This window comes from Protopterus annectens, chromosome 8.part0 (assembly GCF_019279795.1).
Source record: "Protopterus annectens isolate FY-2018-M chromosome 8.part0, PAN1.0, whole genome shotgun sequence".
In the NCBI taxonomy this organism is placed as follows: domain Eukaryota; kingdom Metazoa; phylum Chordata; order Ceratodontiformes; family Protopteridae; genus Protopterus; species Protopterus annectens.
This window is the reverse complement of record NC_056741.1, coordinates 849,229,774-849,253,264: the sequence shown is the minus strand read 5'-3', so window position 1 is coordinate 849,253,264 and position 23,491 is coordinate 849,229,774. Positions and strand designations below refer to the sequence as shown.

General features: G+C 41.8%; 1 protein-coding gene across 3 annotated transcripts in view; it reads right to left on the bottom strand.

Moving 5' to 3' along the window:
- XRCC1 (X-ray repair cross complementing 1) overlaps positions 1-23,491 on the bottom strand; it is a 1,655,904-nt gene that overhangs the window by 1,259,909 nt on the left and 372,504 nt on the right. For all 3 annotated transcript variants that reach the window (XM_044080346.1, XM_044080348.1, XM_044080347.1), the window contains one exon: positions 7,992-8,133. In XM_044080346.1, the coding sequence (XP_043936281.1) occupies positions 7,992-8,133 (142 nt within the window). The remainder of the gene's footprint in view (positions 1-7,991; positions 8,134-23,491) is intronic.

Here is a 23,491-nt window from a genome sequence, read left to right as displayed (position 1 = left end):
GTGTTCCTATATTTTTCTATGCTATGATTTCTGTCCTTATTGTATAGTTCTGTGTTAATCTGAAATGTCGTCTGTATATACAAAAATAGTGTCATTTTATTTGCTGTTTTACTGAATGTACCTTGGAGCTTATCTCCCCGGGCCTCTACTGAAAATGGACATATATCCAGTTAGACCAGCCCGGTTAACAAATGTAAAATAAAAAAAAAAAAAAATCTGAAGAGAGGGAAGTTCCTCAATGGGGACTGTATGGATGCTAGAAGGTACCGGTCGTCCCTGTGGAGTAGGTCAGAGGATCAGAGCTAGGACCCATAGGGGGAAGGGATGTAGGAGCCAAGGATGAAACAGTAATCAGATTTCTTGGTTGGGAGAAAGCCCATCCATGACCTCGAAGACAGTCGGGAGAAAGCCCACTCCATGACCTCGAAGACAGAAGAAGTAGGAGAAGCAGTGGCTGGCTGCACTGCAGTCGAATCCTAAAAAACAACCAAGCCTCGACCCTGTCAGGATCCATGCCGAGCAGGAAGTCAGACCCAAGCTATTCAGCACTGAAGCTACAAGGGTCAAGGGTGGCTCCAATACCATCCGAATAGAACCCAGCACCCGGATCTGATGCTTCTGCTCTGAGACTAAGTCCGATCCAACATCCGAATAGAACCCAGCGCCCAAATTTGATGCTTCTGCTCTGAGACTCATTCCGATCCAAGGGAACAGGAGCAGAACCAATCAGGGAGGCCATTAAAGTCGAATAGCTAGCCATCTTCAGATCAGACCGACTGTCTCATGGCTCTCGGATCCAAGAGATCCAAGACTGTGGGACAATCAGAGAAGAAAAATCGGACTGAAGACTCGTAGATCTAATGGGAGATGGAGATGCAATAACCCCCACCTGAATCTGAGCTCTGAGGAATTTCATCATCATCCTACCCATGTCGGCCTTCTGGAGGAAACGATGGATGAGGTTGTTGATTGCGACCTAGACTCTCTCCTCAATGTTGCTTGTAGAAATGGGGAAAGGAGTTGAGAGGAGACTGGATCAACTGTTAACCTAGGTGAGCGGGTTCAAGGAGACTTAGTATTACAGTGGAATCCAAGGTTTTTGGATCCAAGTACTTTCTTTTATAATCTGAAGAAATTGGATCTGAAGTTTTCTAAATTTTTTGTGGAGACTCCAAAGAAGTTGCAGTCAAAGTTGAAACCTTCAGGAGACTCTTTAGTCTCCGAAGTAGATTTAGTACTTTTACTGGGGGTTTAAGCCCTGATGAAGAAGATGAAGAGGGAGGCAGCATCCCCTTAAGGACTAACTTATTATACCTGTCAGACAGTCTTCTAGAATTAAATGCAACACAAAAAGAACTGTGTACTGCTCCTAGGCAGTACACGCACTCCTTGTGGGTGTCAGAATTAGGAATCTTGTGCCCACAGGAAGTGCACTTATTAAAACCAGTTAGTTTCTCAGCCATGGCTTGAAAAAGCAAGAAAGAAAGGCAAAAGGAACGAGAAAGGCCCAGACTCGTCCTTTTTTTTTTGTATAGCAAACTACCAGCAATGGGAGACAGAAAAAGTTAAAGGAAGAAAAAGTACCAACTATGGTACATTAGAGACTACCAAATGGTATAGAAAAAATTATAAGGGACATCATCGGGAAAGAACTTTACGTATTACAAAAAAAAAAATAGGAGAGGGCGGACATAAAGGTAGTATAAAATACAGTAGCTAAAGACATCTTCTCACAAAAAGCTATAAAACTGTATAACTGCAAAAAACACTTTCAATGTAGTGCTCTGAGAGGGATCTGCATCAGTGCATAATGGTGGCAAATGAGATCTGAGGCACTGTTAGCTAACTAGGGCATTATGGGTACAGGAAGAAGCTTGAGAGTTGGATCTAAAAGTCTAGTCTATGCGGCTGAGTCAGATCCAAGGTCGGATCCAGTACCCACATGTTGAGGAAGAATGAAAAGGGCAACATCAGATCCTATTTTATTCCCTCTGAACACGTCCCAAACAAAAACCGTGTCCTTCAGCTTAAACTGTTTGGAATTTTGTCTGTTACTATCTTAACATATAGCCCCACCCACCTTTAATTTTTTTTCCTTATTTCAACTGCAAAAATAATATTTATGGGGGTTCCACTTAACCATCTACTTTTAATATTTCTTTACTTCAAATGAGTAAATAAAACATACGCAGGTGTTAATGGGGGCAGCCCATTCATATATTAAGATGCATTTTTATAAATCAACAACTTCACCATTTGTTTTTCTCTTGATAACATGCCAGTTATTTACAACTTTGATTTTCTTACTGATAAGAAGGCTACCAGCCTAACATTCTCACTTCACTTTCCTGTCATTCAGTTTTCTCTCACTTACTGTCAGGAAAGCCAGAAAGTAAAGCCTGAACAGGGGTGCACTTCAGGGATGTTAAATTAAAATGCATGCCTGTGTTGTTGTTAGAATGTTCTCGTTTGCATATATTCAAAGTCAAAGTTCTGTGAAATGCAATGTAACAAGTCAACAAATTAGGATCATTCTAAGAACTACATCACCATATGGGGCTTATTAATTGTTGTAACAAACTGAAAAGAATGAAAAGCCAATATTCAAAAAGAAAGTCATTTTATCACTGCATCAGTCTTTATTCATAATCTTAACATTCACCATATTTACAGTGTCAGATTTAATTAAAAACTTTTCTTCATTCCATTAAGTGGACACAGATCAGGTTTCTGGTTATCTGGAGTGTGGGCGGTGAAGATGCAGCACCTACAACTGCACATTCTGGCCACAGGGTAGTAGTTGTAATCGTAACATTTGCTTGCTGCACAGTTGGGGCAATAAAAGACTGGCTGGTAGTTGAGGGCCGTCATCTGTCTATGATAAATGTCTTTCTTCTTGGAGGAGGGTTGGCTAAGGGGGTTGAAAAATGGAGCAGAAGTTTGGTGAATCACATAGGCCCCACAATCATGCTGAAAAGATTGTTTTATCGTCTTCTAGAGGTCCACAACACTATCCTGAGATCTGACTGAGAACGCTCCTGCCCTTGTTAAAGTGGTACCCAGGGAATCTCCCCACAAAAAGGGAAATCTACCATATCCTGCTTCAACTCTTCGTCTGGGGGAAGGAGTGCCTGAGCCTGCTACTCCAGCCACAGTATCAGTACAGTAAAAACTGCAGCAGGCCACAGGCTCACTGTGGACGCCATATAAAGTTTCTTGCCCAGCTCTTTAAATCAGGTAAAACTCAGGATTCACTAGGCTAGTGATTAAGGTAAAGAACAATACATAGAAAAGAATGAACAGAGGGGGCAAAAAAAGAGTGGAAGGAAAGAACAATAAGACAAAATAAAAAGGCAGTAAAAATGCAGTTCAAAAGGAAGCTAGCAGGTGTCAAAAAAATAAATAAAGCTTCTGCAAGTATGCAGCAGGAGGAGGAAGATGAGCCAGGCCAAGTGTAGCAAAACAGAAGGGAGATCACAGAAGACACAGGTAAGAGGAGGAAGAAAATGAATATTTTACTTTGATCTTAATGCGGAAAGGAAATATAGGGTGTTATGTTGAAAGTGAGGTACAGTAGTCTGGGTACAGCAGTGGACAGAAATCAAGAGAGGGAAGAGGTCAAGACAGGGAACTTGCCCTAACGAAGGCTAAAGCACAGTGACCAGATGAGCTGCCTCCCAGGGTTCTCAAGAATGTAGTCTGTGAGTTGGTCATTTCTCTCAAGAATACAAATCAGAAGGCCTGTGCACAGTAAAGACTGAGGACTGGAAAAGAGCAGAAGTCCTCATGAGCAGGGAATCTCATGGAGAAAATCACGAGGGAAAGGCTGGATACCTTCCCAAATAATAATAGGACAAAAACAAAAAATAGGGATCACGGCCAGAATTTATTTTTTTTATTTATTTTATTTTAACATTTGTTGACCGGGCTAGTCTAAATGGATACATGTCCATTTTCAGTAGAGGCCCGGGGAGAAAAGCTCCAGGAAAACATGCATAAATTAAAAAAGTAACAAAAAAAAAAAAAAAAAGTAGCCATTGTTTCAAAAATGAATAAAAAACTCAATTTATTTTTCCCAAAAAGATGTGCATAATTATACTACTCAAAGTGACAATAATAATACTTAAGTAACATAGATTTATATGCAGAAGATGCTGACAGCCAAATAATTATTCAGTTATTGACTGGAATACAGCAGAATTTGACAGGGGAATACCAGCAGATGTGGTCTACAGAGAATACTCAAAGACCTATGACTTGGTCACACAAAAGTGGTCGCTAGGAAAACAGCAGTGGTTGGGAGCATGGCCAAAGAACTGGACTGTTACTTAAAGGTGGGACACAGAGGATCATGGTGAGAGAGAGAGAATAGCAGAAGTAAGGAAAGTGTCTACTAGAGTACAGCAGGGTTTGGTCCTGGGTCCACTATTCTTCTGTGCGTTTGCTCATACATATAATGAGAGAAAAGAAGGGAAGGATCTAAAGGAATATGGAAAAGCTGACCAAATGAGCACAAATGTGGCCACCAGATTTCAATGCAGACAAATGCAAAATATTGGCAATTAGCAATGACAACTGTGGTGTGAAGTACCACACAATGGAAGTGCAAATGATGACAAGGTAGCAGAGAAAGGATGAACAGCACTGATGACACAGAGACTGAACTGTCCAAAGAAGTGGGAAAAGACAGCGGCAGCAACAAACAGAATTTTGGGTTGTATCTTAAATGGGATAACCTCTAGCTACAGCTCTGTTAGGCCTTGGTAAGGCCACACTAACGTGAGAGCTACAAACTCAAGGAAAGGACTACCAACATGGGTGGGGGACAGGCAATGTACAGTGAAATTCAGCAGGACCCAAGACAGATCGAGAAAGGTTAAGGCTGGATCAAAATAAGACAAGACAGTTAAATGCATACAAAGTTCAGATTAGATAGGTGGTCTCTTTCTGTCAAGTAATGCAAAGTAATGGCACAGCAAAGAAAATGAAGGACTCTCAAACTCAAGGATATAAATGGCATGGTAATCAAGAGAAATTAGACTTATTTGCACAGAATATTATTCTCGCCAAGTGAGAGTAATATCTACAAGGATTAAAGTCTTCCAATAGATGAATTTATAAAGTACATCAAATTAGCAGACTCGAAAAATAGATATATTTGCACAGTAGCCATGATTACCCGCTAAGGTATGACCAAGAGTTTTGTGACAGTCCACATCAACTAATGCAGTCAAATACTTTTTTGAAATCAACTAGAACTCCCAAGGCTGGAAGGACAGTGTTCAACTCCCCTTGAAAGTAGTTAATTAGCAGTTGTGTGTGGTCAGTGCTGGAGTGTCCCTTGACAAAACACACTTAGAAGGGGGTGAGTTAAATATGTCATCAACAGCTGAAATCTGGTTGCCCATATTTTAGCATAAAAATTTGCCTCCATATTTATTAAAGAAATAGGCCTGAAATTCCTCACTTGGCTAGAGTCCTTCCCAGGTTTTGGAAGAAAGATGAAGCACAATTTTGCAAAAGTCTGTGGGGGAGGTAGCAGATATGCGCAGTTCTCTATACATCTTCAGACAAGTGGTGGCTGTACTACCCAAAGAAGTTAAGGATGCTTCAGACTCAGCTTCATGTAGACCAATATCAATTTTGAGTCATGGTTATAAATCAGTTACCACTATACTAGCTAACAGAATGGCTAGGGTGTTACAAAAACTGATACAGATGGATCAGCATAGTTTTGTGGAGGGGAGGCAAACATTTTACAACATTAACAGAGCAATGATTATACAGATGAAAGAAGAGTGTAAAAAGATGCTGCTATTGTTGGTGGGTCTTCATGCACAGAATGTATTCTATAGAGTCAGCTGGGATTTAATGATTAGGGTAATTTGTGTTTCTTGATAGAGTAATGGGGTTGATTAGGAAATTATATGAAAGGTCAGAGGCAAGAATTAAGGTGGGGAGGGGCCTCTCTGACAAGCTGTCTTTGACCACAGGAACAAGTCAGAGGAGTCCTCTTTCCCCTTTGTTAGTTGCTTTATCTATCTATTTGCTGACTGGGTTAGTCCCAACTAGGTTAGTGGTCTCCTTTCAGGGTAGACTCAAGGAGAAATTTGGCCATGGCATCAGGGAATTTCCCCTGTACTTTTCAGTAGGTGCAGAGGATCTTTTACATCCACCTTAGCTACTACCCACTCAAGCAGATAGAACCTCAGTTTAACATCTCATCTGAAGGACAACACACTCAGAAGTGCAGCACCCCCAATACTGCACCACTGTGTCAAAAATCAAGTCACCTGGAGTTGGAATATAACCCACAGCCTTCTAGACTTCCAGTACCAAAGGCAAGTGTGCTACCTGTAAAGCCACTGACATTTTATATTTACAGCCACTGGCAAAGAAAATGAGGGACTCAAATTCAAGGATATAACTGGTATGGTGATCAGCTTCCTATGCATGAATTGGTTCAGCAATACCCACATTTATGTAGACATAAAATGAAGTACTTAGGTGAAGGGATTAAAAATTATTCTATTACGGCAACTAAGGATATGTGGGAAGAGGCTAAACAAAATATACTACAAAAAAGAGGTGCCTGAAGCTCTTGAATAAGGATATGGACAGTAATGTACAAGCAGTGAAAATATTTGTAGTCCATTTAGTATTATATACAGGTCAGTCATATTTTTATCAACCAGAGGAGAAGTTGTAGATCATAATAAAGAACTGAGAGGGAAATAGGACCACAGTTAAGAAGGACAGGTCATTTTTCCCCAAGAACAAGGTGGTTTTAAAGATTACCAGATGTGAAAGGATACTTTTGGGCTACAAAGTTAAGACTCGTATACATAACACAAGCAGAGAAGTACAAATCAGATTGGAAAGAAATTATTTTGAAACAGACGGGATTTCACAAAATAATGAGAGAGCAGGATTTTGAATGCAGTTTCTTAAGAAGAAGAATAACATACAAAATATTGCATTTATAAAGTATCAGAAACCTAACACGGGAATGAAGAAAAGAGATTTTACCAGTAGGGATGACCACAAGTAGGTGAATAAAAATAGGCAAGATGGGCTGGAATTTATTGGAGAAAGTTAGCAAATGATATGTTGGGAGCAAATAACTCAGGAGGGGAAATGTAACAGAGTGGGATCAGGCCTAGCATGTTTCGACAGCAGATTGAAGACTGCCTTCTCTAGCAAGGATTGAAAATTGAGAATATGGAAAAGAATGGAATAGGGGAGTTTTAAGTGAAAAAAACAGCAATGGCTGAGTTTTTAGATGAGTCTTTAAAAAAGCTTCTGTTAAAAAAGGAAAATTACTAAAGCATATAAAATAATGCATGTTAACTATACAATCAGTCAGAGGAGGTCAGAAAGCAAAGCTTAATTTCATCCAGTAGGAGCTTTTTAGAAGTTTCTGCAAAGAGGGGGATATGGTGGAGTACACAACTATTAACCCACTGCAGTTCCCCATAACACAATATCTGGTGGCTACCAACTTCAAATGCATACAAAGGCGCTAAAGCAGATGGTTAAGAGAAAGCATACCAAAGAAAATTGCACTGTAGATAGGCAAAATGTTACAAAACTTTCTCAGGCTTTGTATGCACCTTATTATATTATTATTATTATTTTTTTTTTTTTGCTGGCAAACACAAGCTATCAATATGCCCCCAACCTGTGGACACAAGCTCTGAAAAACTCACCTTAAGTACTCGATATTAGAGCCTGATGTGCGAACTACAAATTCAGTTTGTTCTAATATATCAAATTGTTATTTTAAGTAAATTCCATACATTCAAAAACCTTATTTTACATTGGTGAGAAGGGTTGGACTGAAAAGGCAAGTGCAACTTAAAGCAAAGTGTTGTAGAAAATAGTAAAAGTTACATTTCATTGCTTCTGAACTACTGCAGACGCTTGCACATTCACAGATCAAAGTCATTAAGTTACCACTGATGGAAAAACCTAATAATGGCATGTCTTACTTTTTAATTTTTTGTGAGCTGGCACAAATGGACTTGCTTTTGGCTGAGGTTTCAAAGACTCGTTGGGCTCTGGTCTCCTCACAGCGGGGCTGCATTGCTTCTCTTTGCTGAACTCAAATTTTCTTTTTCCAGGAGTGCCCTCCTGGGAAACAAAGGAATGTGAAAATGAATGTTAGTAACACAAAACATTAAGGTAAGTTGCAAAGCTATCTATGCAAAATGTGAAACAAAATCTCTATACCACAACCAACAAACAAGGAGTCCTTCAATGCTTTTAAAAATCTGAAGCTAGCAAGTCACAGCATACTAGTTCTACCCAAGGATCTAAATATAAGGAGTTAGTAAAGCCCTAGACAACAAACAAAAATATGTTACTACCTTTAAATCCTAAAACGTTCCTCAAGATGAAGAAGAAAACAGTTTCTAACAAAAAGCAAGACCTTGGCTATCAATTAAAAATCAGTTCTGTTCTCATTCACATCTTATCTGCACCAATTTCAGTTATGTAATATCACATTTGACTGAACCACTAAACTTTGAGAAAATGTGACTGAAAATTGGAGGAAGTGAGGAAATATTATTAAGAAGGCACTACAGCATTTCAAAGAAGACTAATCAGCAACCTCAACAACAAAGTGCTGTCCCACATTCTTAATGTATGCAGGGGAAAAATAAAGTCTGAAGCTGCAAGCAAGAACATCTCAATACTAAATGCTTGCACTACTCAAAAATACTTGCTTTTGGAGGGTCTATATCAGAAGACTGAATGGAAATGACAGCGAACGGCAAAACGTCGAAAGACCGGTCCTCGAACTTGCTGTTGTGGGGGGCTGTGCCCCCCCCCCTGCTAAATATAAATGCCAACTCTGACATCGTACTACAGTGAGGAAAGGGCAAATATTCCAATCCTCACTGTACCGCAATCTCACAAACAGCACTTCGAGGTCTGCTCTTTTCGATGTTTTGCCTTTTGTTGTTATTTCCATTCGGTCTTCTGATATAGACCACTTTTGGACTCTAAATATTTTCAGTGTATCCAAGAGTATTTCAACAATTGTATCAAAATCCTATTTTCCTCAGGACTTGATGTTATTAACCAAGTCACCCATGAAAGTACATCAGATGGTAAATCCCTTCTGGGACAGACAGAAAAGTGGGTGTTCTAATCCCATAGTGCACTTGATCTCACAGATACAACTGTAGCAATAAGTAGCTCATGCAAATGTGTAAAACGTTTGGGTTCTGGTCTGTCAAACAGCTTTCATCACACATTTCAATCATTCTTCTTCTATTATTCTGGTACAATGTGAAACACCCCCAAGGTAGCACACACCATTCTCTTTATATACTACAGACGGAAGCTCATTGGAATCCTGGATGTAAAAGAGAGAGTCATGATAGGTTTCAGAAAAAACCTGTAGTAACCCACACGTGTGAGGCAAAGACTCTGTAGTCAGCAAGACCATTCATGTGCATTCCACATTCGAAATGGTATTGTAATGTACAATTTTCATTGTAATGCAGCACACAGACCATAGGGTGCCAAAGTGCAGAACCCCTCCAAAGGAAAAAATACAGTGTCACTAGTTTTACTACAAGTACCCCAACCCCTTCAATCTCTACAGCACAAGTTACGCCGTTTCTAGGAAAATTTCACAAATTATGTCACAATAGTACACCTCCATTCCTGGAAAAAAATAATACAAAAAAGAGTTGCTCTTTTTGCCCATACCTGCTGTTTATACATTTATCTCAAATTAGGAAGAGGTTAGTGCAGCTGGAGTTTGGATGGATACATTTTGTTAGGTCAAGTGATACTTACTCTAGAGGACTTTAAGTTTCATTACATAATGTAGTATGTACACCATTACCAATATTTTGAAACTACAGAGGAACAGGAGTTATGTGGGGCCTTTACTAATGGAATAAGCAATAGATATTGCATTAAAATAATTTTTCTGAAATGGCCACTCGAATCGCTGCAGAAAGTCTACAATATAATACACTTGCTGACAACTGCAAAACAAACTGACTCAATGTGATTCTCAGCGGAACGGTGAAGACAAGGTAGCTACATAATAACACTGCCACTGTGGCAAGAGTGCCAACCGAACACATTGCTGGAATATGTATACAGAGTATAATGTATGCAAGGTAAAGTACCCTTACAGCCTACAAGCCCAGGTTTATACAAAGGTTTGACAGCACACAATTCACTTTATCTTTCCGAAATAATGGAACTGTCCTGATGTTCTAGTTTGTCAATCCCTGTGAGAACAGAAATGTGAGTCTTAACTTTACAGTTATAGTTCTTAAATACTCCTAGCATTCTTCCCAATTTAACTCTACTCCAGCCCAGCCTATTTGTTGAGCTAGTAACTTCCTATAAAGGTTTCAGTCCTTCTCCTGGTCTACATACCAACTACCATGTACCACACTACACTTATTCCTACAACACACACACACACACACACACACACACACACACACACACACACACACACAATACGGACTTACATTATAGAATGCAGCCCCACTGGCTCCCATTTTAATGAAAGATGTTGGTTCTGTCTGTAAAATAAACCAGCATCCTACTATTTGATAAAGGATACATACTACAATAATTTCAACCTCACAGTGCATGTTGGATGTAACAGTCAATTGTTTTTACAAATGTGTATGATTATCAGTCTCACTGCTGGATACTGCCCTGCATGTGGATCTCTCTTCTCTTCAAGTCTGATCTGTGGCTTGTGCAATGTAATACACTGCAATGACTATAATGCAATTGTATGCAGCTATCCACAATGAAACACAGAGGCAGAGGAAGTCAGCAATAGAGTACAAAATACTAAACTACAGTGTGGGATGTAATTTAGAGATGGTGGTCATTTGCAGGCTTCATTCATTATTTTTGAACATCAAGGCTGTAGATCAATGTGTGCATGTCTCTCTAAGAAATTTCCTGTGGGCAAGTACAAGTGTATTGAGCACTGAGCATGTGCAAGCCAGAGTGCCATTTTGTAGGTAGCTGTTGAGATGTAGGCATGCATGTGTGTAAGCTCTGTCTGTTAATCAGTTTATTTTTTACTGAAGCTGTTATCCATCCTGTTGTGTTATGTAATAAAGCATCTTAAAAGAACTACCCTGTCTGCTTGTCTTCCAACTGTAGAGGGATGAACGACATGGTGTCAGAAGAGGGATATCTAATGGCCAGAAAGAATTACAGTTTCTCTACTTTAACTTCGAGAGGATTCTAGCTACTGTCAGAAATGAATTTCTAATGTTAAAATTGCTCAAGCTATTTCGTATTTGCAAAATATGAAACAAAGCATACAGACCACTCCAAATGATATTAAAATAAGTTGAAATGACAGATACTGCTAGAATTATTCAAATTACTACAGAAAATGTTTGAAATAAAGTCCGAATTGCATAAAACGAATAAAATAGAGAGAAATGACCACATTTTTTGCAAAGCTTGTATTTTTCATATTAACTGAGGCTATCCAAATTATCAGAAGTATATGAAGTGTTCGCATGTTTGTACAGTGTTACAGTAAAGTTATTTCGCGAATACGGCCATTTCAAAGCATATTTCACAAAGTACAGTATTTTGAAGAGTTTATTTTGCATTTGTGTGTTACTGTAATCTGCAGAGAGGTAACGTATATGATTACAAGGGCCATATTTTCGGTGCATGCACAAACACACATACTTTGTAGGCATGGCTGAAGGTTTTCGAAAACCAGGTCCACTAGTGTTGGACAATACTACTACAGAGAACTGGAGTGTGTTTGAGCAAGACTATGACACTTTCATACAGGCTGCATTTTCTGATAAAGATGACCATACAAAGGAATTTATTCTACTTAATTTAGCTGGGTCAGAAGCCACAGAAAGGGAACGTTCATTTGTGCATGTGCCTGCTATTTATGCTGGAGAGGGGGAAAACCATCATATTGTTCTACAGGCTTAATCAAGGGAGGATCCTGAGTGCCTAAAACATAAATTTAGAGAAATGTGTAACTCCCAGACAAATGTTACAATGGAAAGGCACTTATTTTATACAAGGGATCAAAAGCCAGGTGACACTTTTGCAGCATATATAACTGACCTGAGAAAAAAAGCTAAAACGTGCAGATTTGGTGATAGTTGATAAAGGACAGGCTTGTATGTGGTATTAAAGATGATGCTGTGAGAAAGATTTTGCTTTGTGACAGTGATTTAACTTTGAATAAGGCCATTGAGATTTGTCAGCTCACAGAAAAGCATACAAATCTGCTTTCAAATGACAACCGCTTTGGAAGTTACTGCAGCAAAGCTCACATAGATAGTATGCAACACGTTATTAAAAGAAACAGACTCAGGCACATGGCAGCAACTGTAGTCTCTACCACACCCACTTGTAAACATAAGAGCTTTCTAGTAAGTTCCAGAGTTCACACAGCCTCAGTGAAGCAGAAAAGTGAGTCAGCAACCTCAAAGCATGGGCCCCAGCCTAGTTTTATTGCCAATTGTTGTAATTGTGGTAACAGTCATGTCATGAATCTAAGAGAGAAAAATGCTTAGCTTTTGGTCAACAATGCCACAAATGTAATAAATGGAACCATTTCAAAAGATTCTATAAAGAGTGCACATTCTTTTACTAAAAGGGATCATTTTCAGAAACTAGTTAATCAATTAGAAAGCCATGACCCAGAGTCTCATTCTTTTTATGTTGACAGTGTGTCAGTGCTTAGTGAGACAGTCAATGCAGTTGATTTATGGGCCAAGAATGAAGTATTTTGTACTGTTTGGATAAATGGCAAAGCCATAAAGCTCAAAGTTGATACTGGCTCAAAGTACAATGTTATGTCTGCTGAAACATTTGTTAGAGTATGTGCTGGTGAAAGGCTTGATTTGGCAAAGTGCTTGTTGCTTATGGTGGTGAAGAGATTCAAACGGAAGACTCAGTAATTCTTTCATGTTACTCTGCGGGTAGAGGTTACGACTTATTTTATGTGCTCAAGAGGCACGTCCACTCATTACTAGGCCTCGGAGACATTTTGAAAATGGGACTGCTTTCATTTAACGAGAACGTCCACCAGGTTAGCTTAAAAGACCACTACTCTAATTTCTCCTTGTCTATTTTTTCTACCTATGCTGATCTTTTTAAAGACAAACTAGGCAAGTTTCCAGTTGTATATTCCATGAAGTTAGACCAGGATGCCAGTCCAGTTGTCAGGCCAGCCAGAAAAGTTCCAATAGTTATGGAGACAAGAGTCAAAGCCGAACTAGACGAAATGGTGCAACAAGGTGTCATTTGTCCAGTCACAGACCCAACTGATTAGATATCTTCCATAGTGGTAGCTCATAAGAAAAGCTCAAATGACATCAGAATATGTATTGACTTACAAGATTTAAACAAGGCAGTGAAAAGACCTCATCATCCAATGCGCACAGTTGAATGAAGTCGCAGCCTTGATGCCAAATGCAACTGTTTTTTCTGTCTTAGATGCAAAGAGTTAATTTTGGCAAATTCTGCTTGACAAGAAATCCTTGTTGCTCACTACTTTCAGTACTCCATTTGGAAGGTACAGATTTTTGAGAATGCCATTTGGGATAAATTCTACAAGAGAAGTTTTTCAATGTGCAATGGAGCAAACTTTTTCTGGGTATCCTTGTGCTATTATAGTAAATGACATACTGGTAGGAGGTAATGGTGAAGCTGAGCATGACAGAAACCTGAGAAAAAATCTCAATCCACAGAAATGCAAATTCAGACTACAAGAAGTCACTTACGTTGGTCATTTATTAACCAGTTCAGACTTATGACCAGACCCTTCTTAGTAAACAGCCTTTCTAGAGATGCCAGATCCAGACAATGTTCAAGCCCTGCAATGTTTTCTTTGCATGCTTAACTATCTAGGCAAGTTCATTCCAGACATGAGTCAATTATCAGCACCACTCAGAGAGCTAACACGTAAAGATGTGTCTTGATTAGAACAGCACCAGAGAGCATTTGATGTCCTGAAACAGGGAACTGCCAGTCCACCTACTCTCAGATACTATGACATACACAAGCCAGTTAGTCTTTCATGTGATGCTTCAAATTTTGGTCTTGGTGCAGTCATTTTACAAGAGGGTCACCATGTTGCTTATGCATCCAGAACTCTCACCCAAGCTGAAATGCAGTATGCTCTGATAGAGAAAGAGATTTTGGCAATTGTATTTGCATGTTTCAAGTTCCATGGTTTTGTTTATGGTAGACCTATCCAGATCGAGACAGATCATCAACCTTTAGTCACTATCCTGAGTATGCATACAGCCCCAGCCAATTTGGAACGTATAATGTTGAGATTGCAAAGGTACAATTTCAATCTTGTCGAGAAGAAAGGCAAACTTCTTTATCTTGCTGATACATTATCCAGATCGCCTAGAAACAACACTGAACAGCATGACAATGACAGCCTTGATTTTGAAGTCATGGAAGTGAGAAATCTTTCTTCCGCACGTCTTGATGAACTGAGAGAGCACACAGCTACAGATCCAGCTTTACAAAAGCACAACTACTTTCTCAAAGAAGGATGGTCGTCAAAGCAATCTAGTTTACCTCCAGAACTGCAACCTTATTTTTCATACAGAGATGAGACTTTGTCTGACAATGGTATCGTGTTGAAAGGTCCTAAAGTAATTATTCCAAAGTCTTTGCAACCAGAGTACATTACTATCTTATACTGAGGTCACCCAGGAGCAAACTCTACCAAAAGAAGTGCAGGAGGACTAGTATTTTGGCCTTCTATGTCACAAGATATTGACAAGGTACTTTCATCTTGTTCTGTATGTAATAATGCAAAGCAGCATCAACAAAAGAACCACTTCAGCTGACAGATTCTGGAACTACCCAAGTCGACAGTAGCCATGGGCATTTTCGAGTGGAATGGTCAACATTACTTGGTGTTAATAGACTCTTACTCCAACTGGTTCAAGATTGACCTACTACCCAATCTAGCATCCAATACTGCATTACTAAGATGAAGTGTCATTTTGCAGTTCATGGTAGTCCACACAATTATTTCTGACAATGGCACGCAGTTTAAAAGCTATCAGTTCAAAAGATTTGCAGAATAGTGGGGCTTTACTGATGTCACGAGTAGCCCAGAGTATCCACAGTCAAATGGTTTGGCAGAATGCGCAGTTCTAAGTGCAAAGCAATTACTAGAGAAGTCAAAAGGTGACAATAGTAACATTTTCCTGAATCTCTTGAATCTCAGAAATACTCCTCGTGATAAACATCTTGGTTCACTTGCTCAGAGACTTCTGTCGAGACAAACCTGAACCACATTACCAATCAGTAGTAAATTCTTGGTTCCATGTGTCAGGAACAGTAGGTCAGTGAAAGCCAATCTGTTGAAGAAACGCCTAACCCAGAAGTCCGATTACGATAAGACCAGAAAACCGCTCAATCCATTAAAAGATGGAGAAATGGTAAGGGTGCAAATGTCAAAAGGTTATGATCGGATTGGAGTCATGATCAAAGTTCAGTTGTGTACACTTACTTTAAATGTAGATGTTCACTGTTGCAGTCATTACATTTGGGTTACCTGCTTGCAGGCTGCCCTCAGTCGGCCTGATTAACAAAGTCTTGGGTCCTGCTTCGGTTGCTGTCCCTTCTTCCATGACGTCAGGTCGTCAGGGGTATAAAACACGCAGCCGACGCCATTACATCAGTTTTTCTTGCCCCAGATGTCAGTTGCCCCCTTAATCGGAAGCAATTAAACATAAAAGCACAAAGATATACCTTCAACAAAAAAGCAAATACACCAAAAATGTTTTTAAGCATAGTAAAGGAAAGTAGAGGTATAGCCAAAAGAAGTTAGGGGGCTGGGTAACCAGGACTGCAAAAGTGAATACACTCGAACATCTACATTTATGATAAGTATACACAACTGTACCATGTTCTTCGTGTTTCACTGTTGCAATCATTACATTTGGGTAGCTTCCCAAAGCTATGGTTGGGAGGAGAAGTTCAGATAGCATTAGGGCCAGCTATAAGGCCCTGCAAGACTGCAGTGGCAAAGCTATTTCTGGATTTAAAGAAAATTGGCAAATGATAATGCTTGGTGAAAGTATGTACAGAACTCCAAGTAGCAGCTTCTAGGTTATCCCTGGTAGGGATGCTTCTGAAAAAGGCTGTAGAGGTAGATGCAGCTCTGGTGGAGTGAGGTCTGATCCCCTGGGGGATAGGTTTCCCATGGTGTTTATAGCAGAAATGAATGCAATGGCTTATCCATTTAGAAATGGTTTGCTTTGAAATAGCCTTCCCCTCTGCCCTTGCAGCAAATACTACCAGCAGTTGTTCAGATTTCCTTTGAGGTTTAGTCCTGTCCAAGTAGAATCTAAGTTGGCTGTGCACATCTAAGGAATGCAGTATCCATTCCCCTTTATTCTGCGGATTGGGAAAGAAGGTTGGTAAATGAATGAACTGATTAAGAGCCACACTGGATACCACCTTGGGCATGAAGGATGGATTGGTTCTGAGGGACACCCTGTCCACATGAAAGATGATGAAAGGCTCCACTAAGATAAGGGCCTGTAATTCCCTTCTAGCTGAAGTGATTGCTAAAAGGAAAGCTGTTTTCCAAGAAATAAATTTTAAGCCTGCAGTAGCAGTTGGCTCAAAAGGAGATAGAGTGAGTATCTTCAAGACAAAGTTAAGGTCTCAGGCTGGGGTTGTAGCTCTCCTGGGTGGTCTCAAATTTCTCGCCCCTCTAAGGAACTGCTTGAGCAGTGGATGAGAGAAGAGGGGAGTTTCTGTGTTATAATGGGCTAAAATGGCTGAGGCGTGGATTTTAAAGGAGGAAAAAGACAGGCCCTTGTGAAGCATCTCAGTTAAGTATTGTAAAATCTGAGGTAAATTGGGCGCTGCTGTACTCACCCCTTGAGATTGGTTCCAGGCACAGAATCTTTTCCATTTTTCAGCATAACATTTTCTAGTACGAGGCCTCCTTGCCTCTAAGATGATATCCATCACAGGTCTGCTGAGGGATAGTAAACGAGAGATTAAGTAATTAGCCAGGCTGCAAGGTTCAGTGTTGGAAGCTGAGGGTGCAGAATCTGGTTCTCCTGCTGAGACAGCGGGGAAGTAGTCTGAGGCAGGTGCCATGGAGAAAACCTTGACTCACTGCGCAGGAGGGGGTACCAGTTTTGGGGCGGGCAGTCTGGAGCAATCAATATCATCCTTGGTTTGTCCTGTCTGATTTTTAGTAGTACTTTGGAGAGCAGAGGCAGAGGGGGGAAGGCATAGACTGATAGGATTTTCCAGCTGAAGGACAGAGCATCCACTTTCCAGGCTTGTTTGTGGGAAGTCCTTATGCAAAATTTGTCCAACTGGTAGTTCTGGGGAGAGGCAAACAGGTCTATATCTGGGCTCCCCCATTTGATTGTCAACATGTTGGAAATCCTTGGTTCCTGTTTCCACTCGTGTGGGTCCATGAGGTTTCTGCTTAGTCCGTCTGTCAGTGTATTTAATTTTCCTGGCAGGAATTGAGCTTGTAGGTGCACTTGGTAGCTCAAGGCTGTGCTCCACAATGCCATGGCCAGTCTGCAGAGGGGGTAAGCATGTGTACCCCCCTGCTTGTTTATGTACCACATAACAGTGGTGTTGTCCTGGAAGAATGTGGTCCTTGAAGGCTGTCAGAGCATTCTGTACAGCTAACATTTCTTTTTGATTGATATGCAGGTGCATTTGACTTGGGTTCCATTTGCCCTGAATGCACTTCCCTGCCAGGTGAGCCCCCCATGCATAGTCTGATGCATCTGTTAGGGTTTGGGTGGTACTGGGTGGTGTGAAGGTAGTCCTTTGTTTTGGTGGCAGGCATCTGTCCACCAAAGGAACTCTAGGCGTAGGCAAGGTACGATAGGAATCACTGTTTCTAGGTCTTGAGAATGTTGACACCATAGGCTTTTTAGATCCCACTGTAGTTTCCTCATATGCAGGAGGCCAATAACCCCAAGGCTTGCAGTATTTGTCTTGCAGGTAAGCAGGCTTTTTTGTGGCCACTTGTTTGAAGTAGGTTGTCAAATGAATTTGCTTTTCTGGCATGAGGTAAGCCATCTGGGAAGTTGTATTCAAGCTTGCTCCCAGGAATATAATTTGTTGACAGGGTACCAACTGTGATTTCTTTTCGTTTATGGTGTACCCCAGACAAGTTAGAAAAATAAGTTATGTCTTACCATAACGTTCCATCTGTATTGTTGATCCTCATTCAGTCATTACATACGGGTATCGGTCCCGACCTCGGAACCGAGCCGGCAATCTTCCAAGCTCGCGTCAGCTACAGCTCGCGTCAGCTACAAACTCTCGAGCTAAAACTCTTATCCAGAATTCCCCTCTCCCTGTTACCTCAGATTGAGTTTGCAAGTCAAAAGGTGATAGAAGCTACCTCTGGTCAAATGACCTAAAAGAACCGGATGGTGAGATCCAGTAGAAGCCACAGGAGGGGGAAGGAGGGAGGGTCGTAATGACTGAATGAGGATCAGCAATACAGATGGAACGTTATTGTAAGACATAACTTCTTTATCTGATATTGTTAATCCTTGTTCATTCCTTACGTATGGGACAGAGTCCCCAGCTACCTCTATTCCTGGGAGGCTCTCATGGAAGGACATTCCTGAGCACCATAGAACCAAAAGATGCTCTTCCCCTCCTGGAGGCCAAATCCAATTTGTAATGATTGATGAAGATATGAGGCGTAGCCCAAGTTACAGCTACACAGATATCATATAAAGAAGCTATGGCATGGAAGGCAGCAGAAGTTGCCACCGACCTTGTCGAATGAGCCTTTATGGTAGTCAGCAATGGAATATTACGTTGTGTATAAATGAAGGTCACACAGTCTTTCAACCATCTAGCCAATGTTAGCAACAGCACATCTTAATCTAGGTCCAGAATAGGCCAAAAATAACTGGTCTGACTTACGAGAGGCCTTAGTCCTGTTCATGTAAAAGCGAATTTGCCTGTGAATATCTAGGGTATGTAGGCAATACTCTCCTTTGTTTGAATGATTGGGGAAGAAAACTGGCAATTCAATGGTTTGATTAATGGACATTTCAGAGATCACTTTTGGCAGAAAGGAAGGATTAGTTCTCAATTACACTATCTCCATGAAAAATCAAGTATGGACTCTTGATGCATAAGGCTTGAAGCTCAGAGATACGTCTGGCAGAAGTAATGGCGACCAAAAACAAAATTTTCCATGATGAATATCTGAGGTCGCAAGAAGAAGCTGGTTTGAAAGGTGGCACTGTCAGAGCTTGTAGAACTAATGACAGGTCCCATGGTTGAATAGGTTCTCTAAAAGGGGGCTTCAGATGATTCACACCTTTTATGAAGGTCTTGCATAATTTGTCTGACATAAAAGAGGAGTCTTGGACACCCTCATGGAAATTAGATATGAACTCTAATGGTAGAGGCTGACAGACCCGATTGAAATAGGACGGCTAGATACTCTTGTACTATCGACACTGGTGCTGAAAAGGGATCTATTTGCTTTTCTTTCAGCCAACAGGTAAATCTTTTCCACTTGCTTAGATAAGTAATTCTAGTGGAAGACTTATGAGATGCAATAAGAATGTCCCGTACTGGTAAAGATAGATCATTCTGCCTGGCAATCAAGGAAATTGGAGGAGCCAAGCTGTGAGTTTCAGGCTGTCCAAGTTGGGATGAATCAGATTCTGCGGATGGGAGATCAACCCCAGGATTGGATGGAGAATCCATGGTTGATCCAGCAGGTGAGGCCAAAGGAAGGGGAACCAAATCTGACAAGGCCAATATGGTGCTATGAGGAGCACCGTGCTCTTCAACCAGCAGGTTTTCTTCAGAAACTGGGGAATGAGGGGGAAGAGGTGGAAAATGCATAAAGAAGACCCGAGGGCCAATTGTGGACTAGAGCGTCCCTGAGTGACTGTCCCGGAAGGGGAATCAGGGCGAAGTAGTTGCTGCATTTGTAGTTGGTTGGGGATGCAGAGAGGTCTCAGCAAGGAAGAACCCAGCAGCGGAAGATCTCCGCCACTATCAAGGGATTCGGGGACCACTCGTGAGGTTGTAAAATGCACCTGCTGAGTCTGTCCGCTATCACGTTGGAACTCCCAGGAATGTGCGTTGCTAGAAGAAAACGGCTGGTAGCCATCGCCCATTGCCATATCCTCATGGCCTCTCGACAAAGGGGATAAGATTTGGTTCCGCCCTGTTTGTTGATGTACCAGACCACAGCCATGTTGTTTGATTGTATCGCAATAGTCCCAGACGGCAGTAGGGGATGGAATGCTTGCAACGCCAGAAGCAGTGCCCTCAGCTCTAGAACATTTATATGCAGTTGGGCCTCCAATTCGGACCAAGTGCCTTGGACTGTCTGTCCCTGACACCCCAACAGGGAGGCATCCGTGGTCACTGTAGCCTTGGGCTGCTGGCGGAAGAAGGGGCGAGACCATTGTGATGGGCTGTGGGTCATCCACCAATTTAAATCCTGTTTGCACCTGTGAGTTACTCGAATCTTGGCTGAAAGAGGATACTGAAAAGGATACTACTGGGTGAGCAGTAACCATTCTAGAAGCCTCATGTGAAACCTGGCCAAGGGGACAGTCATGTCCCAACGGCTGTAGGACAGAGTGAGCTGTGGATTTCTTCCTTGAAAGGATTGGGATCAGTTGTTACTTTATCCTTAGAATTCTGTGCTCTGGAATGAATGCTCTGCAATTCTTTGTATCCAAGATGACCCCTATGAATTCTGTAGACTGAGATGGGGTGAGATTGGACTTTTGCCAGTTTATAGTTATGCCTAGTCTTTCTGCAGCGAGGAGAGAGTATGCCAGGGCTTCTTCCAAAAGATGTCTGGAGGGAGGGTGGAGATGAGCCAGTCGTCTAGGTATGGAAACACTTGGAATCCTTGTAGTAGTCCAAGTGAGCTGTGACGACTGCCATGCACTTTGTGAACACTCTGGGGGCTGTAGAGAGTCCGAAGGGCAGTACTCGGAACTGGGACTGACTGCCTTCTGCACAAAAGCGCAGAAATCTTCTTGATGGCCTGTCCACTTTTATGTGGTAGTATGCATCTTGAAGATCTATCGAGCACATCCAATAGTCTTTTTCCAAAAGCGGAAGGATAGACTGTATTGTGACCATCCGGAATTTTTGTACTCTTACAAAATTGTTCAATCACTGAGATCCAAAGTTGGTCTCCAGACCCCGGTTTTCTTTGGCACCAAAAATAGTCTTGAGTAGAATCCGGATCCTATCTGGCCTGGAGGGACTATTTGGATGATTCTTTTTCTTAGCAGCTTTGCTATCTTTAATGCTGCTTCTTCCCTTTGGCTGGGTGGAACGTTGGGTAAGTTTGTTGGGGGGCAGGACGAAGATCGAAGGGAATATGGTAATCTCTGGTTATTATCCTTTATACCCCCCAAGAGTTGGTAGTGATGGTTAGCCAGGCAGAAGGGTACAAGGAGAAACAACCCCCAACCACCTCCAGAGGAAAGGAGTTGGTCCGCTCTTCAGGAGCGCTGGTAGGATTAGCCAGGAAAAGAGTCCCTGGAACCCTGGTTACGCGGACCCCATCTGCCCCGAAAAGGGCATCTTCCCTGTGAGTTTCCCCCTCTGCCTCTATGGGAAAACTCAGCCTGTGTGTCACGGAAAGGACCCTGAGACTTCTTGTACCATATCTTCCCACTCCTCTGGTTTCTGGAGAAAGCATGTTAAGGGGAAGAATAACGGACACCCACGGCAGAAAGGGTCTTACCATCCTGTTCACATCTGGCCAGTGTGCTTTTAACCTTGGGCCCAAACAATGAAGAGGCTTCGATGGGAGCATTGAGAAAGGAAGCCTTGAAGGGTTCCGCGAAATTACAAAAGCGCATCCAGGTGTGTCGTCTCAAAACAACGCCTGAACCCGCCGCTCTAGCTGCTCCTCCTGATGCACGAGATATCAAGCGCATGAGTTTGATATCGATTAAATGGTAGCCAGTTGAGAGGCCACTTTGTCACGGACCTCATCAGACAGCACCAGCCAAGTTTCAGAGAGCTCAGGAATTAAATCCCTTTGAAGCCTGGTAAAGTGTGCCATATAATTCAGGGACCTGACTGCAAAGGTCGCTGATGCAAAAGTATGCTTCCTTATTCTGTCCACAGCCCGGGACTCTTTGTTGGGCGGATGGACAGTCTGGTTTTCTTCTTCCGCCAGGTCCTTCTTGGTTGCGGCCGCCACCACCAGAGCATCTACAGGAAGACCTTTGGACCAATGGGGATCAGTAGCAGGAGGGGACAATATTTTACTTGGCCTCCAGGGAATGGCCTCAATGTTGTCAGGAGCCTTCCACGCATGCTACACGATGAGCCAGACTAGTTTGTCGGCAGGTGGAGAAACCCAGGAGGTAGGGTGCCAGGCGCGAAAGGCCTGCAGGAACACAGACTCTTCAGAGCTCGGGTTAGAGGGCTGCTGTCATCTCTCTGTTTAAGGATTTTGAGGATATCACCAAAGGATACCTCAGAGGGTGACCGAGGGGACCCTTCCCATCATCAAAGTCTGTGTCTTCAGTAAGGGACTCCTCTGTGCAGTGCATGGGCTTCCTCTTGGACGAGCTTTTTTGATGAACTTCCTCAGAGGGAGAAGCTGGGGAAGACAACGCACAGGAAGTAATAGGAGAAGAGTCAGCATCTTGAATTTTGGAATCTCCAAAAAGGTGTTTAAAGTAGACAGGTCCAGGATAGGATGCCAAGAATTGTCTTTTCTGGGTACCAGGAAAAGTCTCAAGTAGAAACCTTGTCCCTTTTCCTCTTCTGGTACCAGTTGAATACCCCCCCATGCTTAAGAGAAAAAGTACTTGTTTTTGGGCCTCTGCCCACTGATTTGGGGGTAGGTCAGGCCACCCACTTAGTGTTGGCAACGTGTGGAAGTGAAATCTGTATCCCTGGGACACTATATTTAAAACCCATTTGTCCTGGGTAATGAGTTCCCAATTCTTTGCATAAAGAGCAATCTTTCCCCCCAAAGGGGGAGTCAGTTGATAAGTGATTGGAAATTTTAAAAGGAAGTAATTGAGACAGTTTACCATCAGGGGGAGTCTTATTATTCCCAGACATGGGAGTGGAGGCCCCCCCACTGCTTAGTTCTGTGAGTCCTCTGGGACTGAAACCTGGGGTTTTTGCTGTGTCTGGGTTTGGCTTGAGAAGACCTGGAAGGGGCTGGAAAGGACCAATTCTTAGAGGGCCAGTGCTTACTAAATCTAGGAGGCGGAACTTGTAAAAAATATTAGCTGGTATCAGGGGCTGCAAAAACACCTCACTGAGTACCAGCAAACTGGCGACAGGCTTAGGAGAAGTGTTGTCGGCAGTTTTGGACCTCGGCGGCCTGTCTCTGTCTTTATCTTTGCGTTTTTTTTAGAATCCCGGTAGTTGGATAGATAACCAACAACATTTCTGGATCATTAAACCGAGAACCAAAATATTTAGAGGCAAAAATATA